The sequence below is a fragment of the Geospiza fortis genome, unplaced genomic scaffold (assembly GCF_000277835.1).
Source record: "Geospiza fortis unplaced genomic scaffold, GeoFor_1.0 scaffold29, whole genome shotgun sequence".
Taxonomy (NCBI): Eukaryota; Metazoa; Chordata; class Aves; order Passeriformes; family Thraupidae; genus Geospiza; species Geospiza fortis.
The window spans coordinates 807460-821495 of record NW_005054349.1 but is presented as its reverse complement, the minus strand read 5'-3'; the positions used below and the strand labels follow the sequence as shown (position 1 = coordinate 821495).

General features: G+C 50.2%; 1 protein-coding gene across 1 annotated transcript in view; it reads left to right on the top strand.

The window, feature by feature from the left end:
- The first annotated feature begins 1836 nt into the window (after nt 1-1836).
- The window catches only part of ATP11C (ATPase phospholipid transporting 11C), a 34805-nt gene continuing 22605 nt past the window's right edge, over nt 1837-14036 (top strand). Inside the window, exons 1-10 of the mRNA XM_031058816.1 lie at nt 1837-1841; nt 2619-2650; nt 3105-3301; nt 4978-5067; nt 8183-8263; nt 9211-9318; nt 9903-10031; nt 12321-12424; nt 13050-13100; nt 13855-13919. Coding sequence (XP_030914676.1) covers nt 1837-1841; nt 2619-2650; nt 3105-3301; nt 4978-5067; nt 8183-8263; nt 9211-9318; nt 9903-10031; nt 12321-12424; nt 13050-13100; nt 13855-13919 — 862 coding nt within the window. The remainder of the gene's footprint in view (nt 1842-2618; nt 2651-3104; nt 3302-4977; nt 5068-8182; nt 8264-9210; nt 9319-9902; nt 10032-12320; nt 12425-13049; nt 13101-13854; nt 13920-14036) is intronic.

The window sequence follows — 14036 nt, the reverse complement described above, 5'->3', positions numbered from 1 at the left end:
AGCTCCGTGCCAGCGGGCAGGGGAAGCTGTTCCTTCCTCCCTGAGCTGCAGGGATGCTCAGCAGGCACACCTGGCTCCAGAGCCTGCTCAGGGACACAGTGGGACCAGTGTGGGGACGTCTGTCTCAGCTGCACTGCTGTGGCGTGGATGGATGGCTCTGCCTCCTGCTCCTGGGGCTCAGCTTGGGCAGACCGTGGCTGGCACCTCCATAATGCAGCAGGTACATCAGGGAACCTTTTTTGGGTCTGGTTTGTGGTTTGAAGAGGTGCAGTTTGCTGCTGCCGTGGTGCTGGTGTGGCTGGGAGCACGGTGGCATTCCCCAGTCTGGGGGCTGTGTGCCAGCCCTGCCCGGTTTGGGGGCTGGTAGGGGTGCTCACTGCTGGGTGCTGGTGGCTGCTGCTGGCTCTGTCACGGTGCAGGGCCATCGTGTGGGGCATGAGGCTCCTCCTGCTCTGAGCATCAGCCACTGGAGCTGTGAGCATGGCTGTGCTGAGAGTGGTCAGCACACCTCCCCAGGTATAGGCATGGTGTAAAAATCCTTCTTTAGTTACAGGTGTGCACGCATGGGTGGGAAACAGCGGCAGGGAAGAGCTGCTGCTTCCTTTGGGCAGATCCTGCTCCTGGTGCAGCAGGATCCATTCTGCTCTTGTTGCTGCTCCAGGTCCACCGGTTTTAACTTTAAATTTTTTGTTTTGACGCTTTCCCCAGCAGCAGTTAGTCCCAAGCCTTCTGTCTTAGCATGTTTTTCTTCAGAGCACCTTTTCTCTAGCTGGGTTTTGTTTGCACCTTGCAGGGCTGCCTGTGACGAGCCCTTTGGGTGAGGGATGCTGAGCTGGATCCAGGGCACTCCTGGAGCATCCATCTGCAGAGGCTGAGCCCGTGCTGGGCAGCTGACTTGGGACAGGCATTCGGCAGTTCTGACACCTGCTCTGGGGGGGTTTCAAAGCAGGCAAGTGTAGGGTTGAGCATTAGTGTGGCTAAGTGGAGTATGAAGAGTGTCTGCTGGTGTTTCAGCAGCCCTGCTGCCTGATAGTGCCCTCGAGCCATAGACTGTGACCAATGTCTTCCCTGTTCATGTTTTGAAATTTGAGAACTGAACTCTAAGGAAATCTTACCCTGGTGTAATGCCACTATTTCCCCCTCACCCCTCTTCCCCCATTTGCTCTTAGTGGGCATTTTAATTTCTCTGTGTAATTTTAAGTTCAGCATCGCAAAATGCTTCCTGGTGCCCGCCAGGTCTTCTCCCTTGGCTGTGAGCATCTGTGGCAAGGACACTTTGTTAAATGAAAGGGGGAACCTGGACAGAATGAAAAGCTGATTTTTAAACTGTTGCACAGTTCTGTTGTTTTTGAAAGTAAAGTTTCCTGGTTCACTGAGAAACTTGGGTGTGCTGGGCTGGCCAGAACTGGAGGCTGATGGGGACAGAGCTGGAGGAGCTGGAGGCTGATGGGGACAGAGCTCACAGCCCCTGAGAGCTGCAGGGACCTGCCTGGCCTCACCCTTGTCACAGGCTGGGAAAGGCTTTAAAAGAAGTTGGAAATGTTGAAGGGTTACATTGGAATAGAGGAGCTCTGGTGCTTTTGGTGCATTCAGGTACCTTGTTCACTATGTGTTAACATCCTCTCTCTGGCTGGGGGGTCTGTCTGTGCTTTGCAGGTGCTGTCACTGCCCGAGGGGTGGCTGGGCTCTGCTGGAGCCCCGTGCTGCTGCTCCCAGGTGCCTTTGGCCTGGTGAGGGGCTGTGCTCGCCTGCAGTCGGCCCTGCTTCCCTGCTGGGGTTATTCTGCTGCAGCTCCCTCATCCTGCTGCTGAGCGCTGGGGCTGTCAGCAGGCCCCCATGACGTGAGGCTGACATTCACTTGTGACATCTCATTCTGCTTTAAATTAAACCCCCAGCAGGCCCAGCTGGCTTCCCAGCACCATGTGTGTCATCTCGAGGAGTTTGTGCTGTGAAGCTGTCTGCTTCATCATTTGTGATTTTAGCTGAGATTTTTAAATAGCAGAAGCAGACCCTTTTGGTTTTTTGAGCTGAGCACTAAATCTGTGTGTGCCAGTGTGGTGGTGAGACATCCTGCATGGGTTTGAGGGTTGGACAGAAGAGTGAGTGTAAGGGAGGGTGCACTTGGCATCTTCCTCATGCAATGAATAAACCCAGAGCTGAAGGATTCTCCAGGTCAGGACTAGGAAGAGATGTATAGATGCTAAATTACATTCCCAATTCCTGTAATCCTTAATTCTCACGCTTGCCTTGAAGTGCTTGATAAAGACACGTTCTCCTTCAAGAAGGAAGAATAACCTGGCACAGGCTGCAGATGCAGGCAGCAGCTGTCCTGCACAGGGCAGCAGTGCAGTGACCTGTCCTGGTGGGGTGCAGGCTGGGCTGTGCTCCTGGGCTGAGGGCTGAGCAAAGGTGTGTTCAGGCTCAGCATGTCCTTGGTTTTGGTAAATGACCTTTGTATTCTCCATCCTCTGTGCTTTGGCTGGGGCAGTGAGGTGAATTTTTGAGTTCCAGCTGCCTTATTTCCAGCGAGCAGTGCAGAGTGCTGAGGAGCTGGAAGCTGTGAATGCAGATATTGGGATTCTTTGGGGCTCACAGCTGTCTCCCTTTGCTGCCTGCAGTGGGCTGGGGAGGAGAAGCTGGTTTTACACAGGTATTTGGGTTCTTTGGGGCTCACAGCTGTCTCCCTTTGCTGCCTGCAGTGGGCTGGGGAGGAGAAGCTGGTTTTACACAGGTATTTGGGTTCTTTGGGGCTCACAGCTGTCTCCCTTTGCTGCCTGCAGTGGGCTGGGGAGGAGAAGCTGGTTTTACACAGGTATTTGGGTTCTTTGGGGCTCACAGCTGTCTCCCTTTGCTGCCTGCAGTGGGCTGGGGAGGAGAAGCTGGTTTTACACAGGTATTTGGGTTCTTTGGGGCTCACAGCTGTCTCCCTTTGCTGCCTGCAGTGGGCTGGGGAGGAGAAGCTGGTTTTACACAGGTATTTGGGTTCTTTGGGGCTCACAGCTGTCTCCCTTTGCTGCCTGCAGTGGGCTGGGGAGGAGAAGCTGGTTTTACACAGGTATTTGGGTTCTTTGGGGCTCACAGCTGTCTCCCTTTGCTGCCTGCAGTGGGCTGGGGAGGAGAAGCTGGTTTTACACAGGTATTTGGGTTCTTTGGGCTCACAGCTGTCTCTCTTTGCCCACAGTGTGCTGGGGAGGAGAAGCGGGTGGGCACGCGCACCGTGCTGGTCGGGCACCGGCCCGTGGCGGACACCGAGGCGTACGTGGCACAGAAGTTCTGTGACAACAGGATTGTCTCCTCCAAGGTGAGCCCCCTGCCCGCCCAGGGCATCCTCACTCAGCCTGGGTGCTCCCCCTGGTTTGCCCTGGTGCTGGGTTTGCAAACTGGGAGAGCCCGAGTTCCTCGAGGATGGAGGCAAAGGTGCCTCTGCAGGCGGAGCAGCCTGGCACAGCCCTGGCACACAGCTCCAGCTCTCTCTGGGGAATTTCTTTGCCAGTGGGGATGTGGACAAGCTCCTTTCTTGTAGGCTGGATGAGAGCAAAGTGTGTGGACACATTGGTTTTGTGGGGTTGGGGATTTTTTTTGGGTGTGTTTTTTAAAGTTTTCTCGCATCCCCTTTGGGAAGAAAAGACAGGTGTATAATACAGCATGAGATAGCAGCAGCTCAAATTGGCAAAAGGGAGTGGCATTATTTTATAAAGGGACATAAAAGTATGATTCCCTCTTTTTTTTGTTTTATTCTGTGGGATTTTTCTTTCTTGAGATTGGACAAAAATAACCGTGCTCTGTTTATCCCTTTGGATGAAAGGGGGGGAAACATTCACATGGTATTAATGCAGCTTTTGTTTATGGTGGAAAACTGTGATGACACCCATCTGCCTTCTGCTTCGCTTTTCTCCATGACATTCATGAAGCTATTTCAAAAGATTTGGAGCCAATTCGAGCAAAATATCAAACAAGTGGCATTCCATATTGTCAACACAGCTGGATACGTATGCCAGTGCTCAGCATTGCTGATGCTCAGCATGCACTTAGGCTTCAGTTTCGGTGTACTTGAGCTGCAGAGGGGTTTTTCCCTCTCCTTTGTTTCTTTGTACATCTTGGATCTTATCTGTTTTTGTATGTCAGGGTTTATTTTTGGGAAAAGCTTTCAGTCTGTTTAGCTGGTGTATCATTCCCATTGATGTTTCCCTGGCACGCAGGAGGGGCCTCAGTGAGGACACCTTCCCCCAGCTCAGTTCCCTCACTGACAAATGCCTTGCTTTAGCACTACTTTTAGTTCTTCCTTGATTTATTTTTGAATGTTATGTCCTTGCTCTTTTTTCCTTTTATATTTGCTAGGCCTGGGACCTGTCCAGTCTCTTTTATAATTAGGTGGACATTAGTCTTGAGACTTGACTGTTTGTTTTTTTTTATTCCAGACAGACTGAAAGATGGATATGAGACTCATTATTTTCCATGTTGTTCTTAAATTCCACATGCTCCCCAAAGTAAATGATTCAGCAGCCTTCTTAAAATTATAATGAAGCACAACCTAATACTGAAATTGTATGGGCAAGCATGGCTATTTTTTTTCTTTTTTTTTTAACAAAAGCAGCTCTAAGATGATTTTGGGAATTTGGAAAAAATGTATCCACTGTGGGCTATGTTGCAATGAAATCACCTGTGTACAAATGCCTTTTCAGAAGTTGTCTCGCTGTGAGACACCTCTGACTGTTCAGTGCTCCAGCAGAGAGAGCTGGAGCTGGAGTTTGGAGCAGGAATTTGGTGGGATCTCAGCCCCAGCTGCCTTGTGGCAGTTGTGGAATTTGGGGGGATCTCCCAGCTGCATTCTGCTGCTGGGTTTGGCTCTGGAGCCCTGCAGGCTGCTCAGGCCCCTGGCTGTGCTTGCCCTGCCGTGTCAGAGCAGAGCTGCTCTCCCCGCCGTGGCTCTGCTCCCTGCCAGCCTGCCTCTGTCTCAGTGCCCCTCTCTCCCCACAGTACACCCTCTGGAACTTCCTGCCCAAGAACCTTTTCGAGCAGTTCCGAAGAATTGCCAACTTCTACTTCCTCATCATCTTCCTCGTGCAGGTAAGAGCTTTGAGGCTGAGCGTGAGTTTGGTTTAGGCTTAACTGATGTTAAACATGGCTTGAACAAGAGCTGAGCTTTAGAACTGCTTGTGCTTATAGAAGTTTGGAGATTTTTAAGTTGGAGGCTGTGTTATAATTCTGCCACACCATCCAAGGCATCAAAATAATTAAAATATCTGTCTGAGGTGGGGTTAGAGTGACTGCTGAAACACTGAAAAACCATCTTAATTCTAACTTTTAAGATCATTCAACTGCTGAAAATGCACTTGATGCTACACAAATAAGATCTGTTTTTTGTCACCATTACTACTTTTGTTTCTTATCTCTATATTTCCCCAAGTGACACGATATTTTATGTCTCAGACATCATGAGTTTCAAGGCAAGCAGGAGAGATAGGATGTACTCAGTAAAATTCAGAAAATGCATAGGATGACTTTTGGAAACTGAAGCTTGAGGAAGTTGCTCTGCATGGGCAAACCAGCAAATTTATTACAGGCACAGGGATGAGTGCTGGAATGCTCTGCCTGTGCAGTGAGGGGCTCTGGTTTCCAGTGCCCGGGCTGTGCAGGAGCAGGGAGCCCGAGCCATGGCTGCGTGTGGCTCTCCTGGCAGTGTGACATGAAAGGCCAATTTGCTCTGCCGTCAGCTGGCTTGCCTCCATCTCTTCATTTCGCTGGCGTTGCTCCATTTTGTCAGACCCAATTTGTAATTTGCCTTGAACTGAAGCGATACCCTGGAGTCAGGATGTCCTTTTTGTGTAGCTGGCCACTTAGTGATGTGCTATTACATTTTGTCTATTGACCCTCTGGCTGTGGAGAATGTGGAATATTCCTGATTATAGCCACAAACTGGGCTTGTCCCGCTGCTTGCCCATTTTAGGCACAGGTGAGAGAAGAGCCTGGCTGCTCCTCCTTGCCTTTATTCTGTGAGCACCTCTAAAATCAGGAAGCAGCCCTCGTGGTGAATTAGAGAGCAAACAAACGCAGCTGAGCAGAGCCCAGCCCTGATCCTGGCCTGCGTACAGAGCAGCCCCTGCCCCAGGTGCTTGTCATGCTGAGACATCACCTGCCTCAAAAAGGCACTCGGGGCCACTCTGTTCCTGTGCAGTACCAAGGGTTGTACCTTGGAAAATGCCACCTTTGTCTTGGGTGTTCGTGCTTCTGTTTAAATGTCTGTAAGTTACTGGCGTTGTCCCCCCTGAGTGCTGCATGAGGAGTGAGGTGTCACAGTGCTGGAGGAATTGCCTGGGGCACCTGCCCTGCCTGTTGTGAAACATTTAATCAAACCTTCTGTTTCTCTGTGGCTGCAGGTCCAGCTCTCTGTGAGACAGAGAAGGTGCATTCAGCATAAAACACTGCCCACAAACAGTACAAACCTCTTTGGTTCATCTGTTGCAGCTCTCTCAGGAACCTGCAGGGAATCCCCTGGCAGAAGGGGCTGGCCTGGAGTGAGCACAGCCCAAGTGTGTTTGTAGGCAGACCAAGCTGGTGGCAATAAGCTGTTCTAGGAACCTGCAGAGAGTCTCTTTGAGGAGGAAAGTGGAGATAACTTTTGGAGTGTGGTCCTTAGTGTCCTAAGGAATCTCCTAAGCAGAAACTATTAAGTAACAAGAGGACTTTGTCCCTTTTAAGTGGATTTAAATTAAGTTTTTGAAGTCCTAAACCAGTCCAAAAATAGTTTCAGGGGAGTCCGCCTTTCTCCTGGCTTGTTGCTTGTGTGTCCCTCAGCTTTTCATCAGCCACAAAGGGGAAGAGTGGAGAGTGGTGTCCAGCCACACAGGAGGTCCAAACTCTAAATACATATATGAGTTATTCCAGGCATTTAATCTGATATTGTACTCCTATATCTGTGTGGACAAATTGTGCTTTTTAATATAAATACCTACAACTATAGCTTGTCCAGTGCAGGGAGCTCTCCTGCTGGGCAGCAGGAGGTCCTCCACTTTGCCCTTCTCAGCAGAAAGCCAAAGTTCGTCTTGGATTCCCAAGGCCTGTCCAGTTTTTGCAGGATAACTTTTGGCTAACGGGCCTAAGCTCCATGGTACTGCCCTGGTGAGTGGCCATCACATGTGCTGTGTGCAGTGTCTGTGTGACACTTGGCACTGTCCTCACTCAGAGCTGTTCCTCCAAAGTGGGGCTTCCACCAGACTTTCTGCTTGGGAACACTTTACACCCATTTGAGTGAGCCAGGGCTTTGTGTGCCTGGAAATACTTTTGGTGTTTATCTTGGTTTACGCTCCTGCTACTTAACTCCTCTGCCATTTATCTGGCTGCTTCTTGTGGTGTCTCTCTTCCACTTCAGAATCTTCTGGCTTTTCTCTCTGGGTTCCGTAGGGCAGGGTAATATTGCAGTGCACAGCATTTCATAGTCAAAAATGTCCATGTAGCTGACAAGAGGAGTCCTGTCCTTAACACAGCTTTTCCCAGGCAGCCTGGAACAATAAATATCCAAATGCTGCTGTTATGTGAGCGTGCTGGGGAAGCACAAACAAGAGACAGAGTCCCTTTGTGGGGACACAAAGCCTTTCTGCTGAGCTCCCCTGTCCCTTTCATCAGAGCCACTGGTGCTCCCAGTCTCTCGGGAGCAGCAGGGAAATGACCAGGTTGTGGTGTATGGGGAAGGTGGGAAGTGCTCCCTGCCCCTTAGGAACCTGCCCTGCCATTCCTACTCTTTGGGCCACGTCAGAGGAGCAGCAGTTTCCCACAGCCTGGAGGTTTCACTGGTGATCAGAGGTTTGGTCTGTACTTGGTGCTGGCTGCAGTGAGCTCAGCGAGGAGCCAGCTGTGCCCAGGGCCCCTCTGCAGCCATGGTGCCTCCAGCATGCTCTGAGCTCCAGGCTTGAGAGCTTAAAGACAAAGCCTGGATTTCTGTTTTGCTTAAATATTCATGTTCTGTTCTGCAGTGTATTTCATAGGTAATTTGGGCTGAGGGCTGTTATTTTTAGCCTCCCAATGTCAGTGGTTCAAGATGACTGGTCCTGCTCTTCCTTCCCTTTCTCCTCTGCTAGGCTCTGACCTGCCCTCGGGGGGATAGCCCCCTTTCCCCCATAACCAAAGGTTTGCCTTTATCTGCTGCCTGACACCCAGGGCTCAGCAGTCCGTTTTTCTCCTGCAGGTGATAGTGGACACCCCAACCAGCCCGGTGACCAGTGGCCTCCCGCTCTTCTTTGTCATCACTGTCACAGCTATCAAACAGGTACAGCTGGCACGGTGCGGGGAGATGCTCTTTGGGGCAGGTACAGAAACAGAAGCACCACCGTGTGCTGGTAGGTTTGGTGCCTCCTCTTAGAGGGCGAGACAGGCACTGGTGCTTTTCAGGAGAGGCTGCACTTAGGGTGTGGGGTCGGTGTCTCCTGTTCTGGCAATGGAAAGCATCCCTGTGCTGTTGAAAGCAGGCCACGAGGGTCAGTGAAGCTTTCTGCTGTAGGTCTGGTGTTGCATGAATGTTTTTCCTCTTCTTGGAAACACTCCCCGAGTCCTTGCAGAGACGTGCTCCAAATACACCCACGCTCTGCTCCCGTGGTGCTAGGTGGGAAGGACAGGTTCTGCTCACCACTCAGCTGGTCCTGGAAACGTGTACTGCTCATCTCCTTGCGGTGCTGAAAGACCTTTTGCCTCCCATCACAGGCACACGTGCCATTTAAAATTTCCTGAGTGAATAATAAAAAAAGGAGTTTCATCTACGGGGGCTGGAAAGGGAGAGCTAGAATAAAATCTCTCTGCTTCAGATCTCAATGCTCATTCCTCCTGTGAAGGCTGAGGAGGAAGAGTCTCCTCCTGCGTTACCATAGGAAGGAGTTGCAGGCTGCTGAGTGTATTATTCATATTGTCAGTCTGTTCTTACCACAGCTGAGAATAATGGAAATGTGTTACAGTAGTTTAGCTGCTTGTTGCATGCCCCGCATATAGATTATTTTTGTGTTATTTTAATCTGTTCTGAATCTGTCAAATATGCATATGGAGGTTTTCTAAATGAATTGATTCAGTCTGAGCTACTCTGGTTGATGTTTTGTCAGGCATGAAGGAGGTCTGAGGACGGTTGCCTTATTCATTGTTTCCATGTGTCCCTGTGATCCTCACTCCTCCTTTTCATTAGTTTACTCACTTTGTAAGGGGTTTGTGCTGCCTGTGTCTGTGCCTTAGGGGTACGAGGACTGGCTGAGGCACAGAGCTGACAACGAGGTGAACAAAAGCAACGTCTTTGTTGTGGAAAATGCAAAGCAAGTGCGGAAGGAGAGTGAAAAAATCAAGGTAACTGTTAACTGAGAGCCTGCATGTGGCTCTCACTGTGGCTGATGGGAACACAGCTGTGTGCTGAGGGCACAGGGCAGGGGAGGAGGGCTGTCCTGGGTCAGAGCTGCCCCAGCTTGCTCACTTTCAGCTGAGATGCTCCAGAGCTGTTCCCAGTGAAGGAGTGAAGCTGCCTTTGATTTCTTTTGAAAAGCTGTCTCACAAAAGCTATACCGGGGATGACAGGTGACACATCTGTCAGCATTTTGCACTTCTCCAGGACAGGCAGTCCTCTTCTATTTCCTACTCTCCCAAGGACACCAGGAAAGTACACTTGGCTTTGATGTTAATTTATCACACCGCACTTCAGGCAAGTACAGTCTCTTGCTCCATCAGGGTTTAGCAGAGGAATAAACACTGGCTGTGCCCTGTGGATGCTCTGAGTCAGTGCAGGGCTGGATCACCCATCAGGCTCTGGAGTGATGGTCAGGGATCTGTGCCCCTCCTGGACCCCAGCTCGCCTCCTAGGCTTTGAGAGAAGCTGAATCATACTCACCTAAAAACAACCGAGAGGGCTCTTCATGTGGGTGTTTCCTTTCTCCTAGGTTGGGGACATAGTAGAAGTGAAAGCAGATGAGACCTTCCCCTGTGACCTGATATTTCTGGCCTCCAGCAGCACTGATGGCACCTGCTATGTCACCACAGCGAGCCTTGACGGCGAGTCCAACTTCAAGGTCAGGGGCTGGCTGGGGCAGCTGGTGCTGGGTACCTGGGCACTGCCCTGCTTGGGTGGCTGGGCTGTGCTGGCCTGGAGGCTGCTGCCATGGAGCCCACCCCTGTGGCTGCTTGGCTCTTGGGCAGCTCCTGCTCTTGTGTGCCTCCAGTGAGTCAGCAGTGAGCCCTGGGGCATGGCTTGTGCTCTGTTTGTCTCCAGGGGCTGTTTCTGCTGGCCCTTGGCCAGTCCAGCCCTGCTGCCCACCACAGGCAGCGTCTCTGTGCTCCCTGCTGCAGCCACACTGGGGCCCTGCTGTGTCAGGGGAGCAGTGCCTGCAGCTCTCCAGCCCCTTTCCAGGCCCTGCCAACACTCCTGGTACTTACCAAAAGGGACTTCTTTGAGGCAACATGTCCAGATTCATCTGGGGAATTTTTTACCAGTGTGAGAAAAGCATCACTTCTGGGATTTTCCTTCCCTTTCCCTGGAGCAAGCAGTGAAACTTAATACTAGTCCTGCTCAGGATGAGTATCTCCAGCTTATTTTCTTTCTTTCTCTATGTCCCCTTCTCTAAACTAAGGAAAGAAGCAACAACAAAGAGCTTATATATGTCAGAAGACATGAACGTTTGGTTTTACTTGAGTTTGATAAATATTTGTATAAGTATAATACAGACTATAATAATATTATAACAATATAATAAGTATATGATAAATATACAGATACTAGCAGCTGCAGCAGTAGGACTGGAAGATACTTTACCATGACATGATTGATTCCAGCACACTCTGAAGTCAGTGGGAATGCCACTGTGGATCTGATGTGCTGTTCTGGGATTTGTGGCTCGTCTCCATGGGTTTGCTGGTGCTGGATAACCTCAGTGGGAGCTGGTGGCACCGTGCTGGTTCCACTAGTTGGAGGAGGAGTTGGAGCTTTGAAGTGGCTTGAGGCTGAAAATAGCTAACCATGTTAAAAGGCTATTGCTTATTTGTGTCAGGTGTGATATATGCATGAGTTCACATTACTTTTGCACAGTCTTGGCTCTTACTAACTTGTGAGTTGGAGATGTGATGCTGAGTTTCTATATCAAGCACTGTGGTGGTTTTTTCTTGGTTGGTGGATTCCTGTAGGTGACTGGGAGCTGTCTCCTGTTTCATGAGGAGGTGAAGATGAGTTTGAAGGGGGAGAGGGAATAGAAAAGCCAGCTCTGTTTGGGGAAACAGATCTAACATTAGGAACCAGGGTTTGCTGCAAGAGAGGTGAGGGAAGCACATTTGGGTAATCACCAAACCTCATCTGCAGGGGTATCTGCTGCCTTCCTGCTGGGGATTTTTCTGGTATTTGGAGTATGTCAGGTTGGGCTATGGGAAAGGTGCCTGATGAGCGAAACTTGAATAGAAATGTAAAAGAGATTTTGCCAGGGCTCTGTCTTTGAAGCGCAAATCTTTGGCCATACGTTAGCTAACAGAACATGTGTTTTCTAAATGCACTAAAGGATGTAAAGATCCTGGAATTGATTGGGAGGTGGCTTTGAAGTATCACTCAGTAATTGCACAGTGTCTCTGCTGATGGGAGCATTGCAAACCCCCCACAAGGGCTGGCTTTGGGCACTGCAGGAGCAGTTCTGACAAAAGCTGTGATGTGTCCGTGTGTGCTGGGGAGGCAGGCGGGTCAGCAGAGCACACGGAGCAGGGGATGTCTCACGCCATGGCTGCAGTGTGTGTAACTCCTGGGCTGCGCAGGGAAGGGATGCGCACGTCAGGAGCGGAGGAAGCGCTTTAATGAATTTGTTTATGAAGATGGATTGAGGCAGCCTGCCGTGAGCCCGCCGTGACTTGGAGCTCTGAGCAGCTCCTATAAATAGAGCCTGAAAGGCAGCGAGCAGATCCTTTGTGGGCTTTTCAGTTAATTATGAGAGATGAACCTTTGCAGCAGCAGCTGCTAAAAATAGCTGGGAGTGTGCCAGGGCTCTGCCTGGTCCCTGCTGCTGGAGCTGCCGTGTGCTCACCGTCAGGAGCCAGGGCAGGTGGTCAGCTCCTCCTTCACGGGGCCACCTGCAGCCTCCCCTCCGCCCCAGCCAGGGCAGGTCCCCAGGGAAGAGCCAAGGATGCTCTGCTTTTGGTGGATGCCTTGCTGAGACACCCAGCAGCTGCTTGCTGCTGTGGTTTCTCTCAGCACTGGTGACTTCATTCCTTCTCTGAGAGATGCTTCAGCCGCTTGGTGGGAGCGTGGTGAGGGCTCAGGGGAGCTGAGTGATGGGGTGGGATTGCTGCTGGGGCCCGTGGTGACCCTGCCTGTGCTCCTGTGGCAGACTCACTACGCCGTGCGGGACACCACCGTGCTCTGCACTGACGAAGCCATCGACACCCTCACGGCCACCATCGAGTGTGAGCAGCCCCAGCCCGACCTCTACAAGTGAGTCTGGCCCTCCTGCCTCCTCCCCTGCCTGTGCTGCCCTGCAGCTGCCTGGGGTCATCCCCTGCAGACACCTCAGCACCATCACTCGGGGCATCTGCAGCTCAGCAAAGCACAGTTCATGTCCTTTGTGGCAGAGACCAAAAGGTGGCTCACTGGTAAACTGCTGGGCCTCCTTGTATGAGCATGGCAAAGTCTTCAAAGCTCAGTGTCTTTGCAGAAACGCCTCCCCTGTGCAGCTGTTTTTGTGGTACAATGAGCTGGTTTTTGTCAGCTCAGCAGCAGGGATGATCCCTGTACCTGTTCTTAGGCCGCTCTTACCTTCCCAGTAAGGTGCATTGGGCTGAATGACTTCCAGGAATCAGTTCTCTGTTTTTAGATCCCTAGAGAGGTTTTCTGGTGTGTTGCAGTCTGTAATGGGGCTGTGCTGGGCTGTGTGAGCACCCCTGAGCACAGGGACTGTGTGGCTTCTCCCTGTCCTGAGCACAGCCCCCCTCTGAAGCATTAAACTCTCAAATTCACTTGTTTCTGGATTTGCTTCCATTTCCTGTCAGTGACTTTTCTTTGTTAGTTTGTAGTGTCTATAATGTGTCTGTAATGCAAGTTTCTTGTATTTTTATCACAGATTTGTTGGAAGGATTATCATCTATGGAAGTAACCAAGAGCCTGTAGCCAGGTTGGTCCTGCAGCTGCCTGTTGGCCCTCCTCAGAGGGGCTGGGCATCTACAGAGAATTTCAAAGATCTGAGCTTGTCCTGCCATCATTTGGGAATTTTTTTTCTTTAACCGTTCCAAAGACTTAATTCTAAAAGGAGACCTCCCTTCTGCCATCCCCTGGTTTGTTTGAGCCCCTTTTGGGGAAGCAGTGCAGGACCACCTGGTAATGTCCTGCCCTGCTGATGGGGCACAAATTTATCAGGCAATGGCAAAGTATTGTCATTGGAAGGTAAGTAAGAACTCAAACATCAATCAGAGCGTTCCATGGAAAGAATGGGCAGGTGATGTTCATAAGCCATCCAAAACACTGGCTCTCAGAGCATGCTGGATGGGTTTTGTGCCCTGGTGGGACTGTTCATACCCTGGGAGCAGCAGAGAAACTGGGGGTTTCAAAGAGAAATAAAAACACAATGGGGCTGCCAGCGTTGACTGACTGGGCTGGAACGGACAGGGTCTGATGATTTTAACATTGCATTTTTGTATAAATCCCCCAATAAGGGTGGAATCTTGCGTCAGGGGTAGTATTTGTAAGATGAAATGGAAATGTAATTACATAAAGAGGAAAACTCGGGCAAGGCCCCAGTTTAACATACAAATCATGTAATCAGACGTAAGGAAACTTTGTTTATCTTTGTGTTCTATTTCTAATTTTAATTTATAAAGTACCTTGGATGTTCTTTGAGTGATGTAATGTTATATTTCTTTTATGTTTAGGTCTTTGGGTCCTGAAAACCTGTTGTTGAAAGGTGCTACCCTCAAAAATACCAAGAAGATTTATGGTGAAGTTATTTTTGTTTGTTTATTTAAATCGTTCTGATAAGTAATGACAAATGTAGATGTTCCCTACTGAATCTGGAGAGGGAACATACTTCTCTGCAGCTTGTCTACCTGGGCTG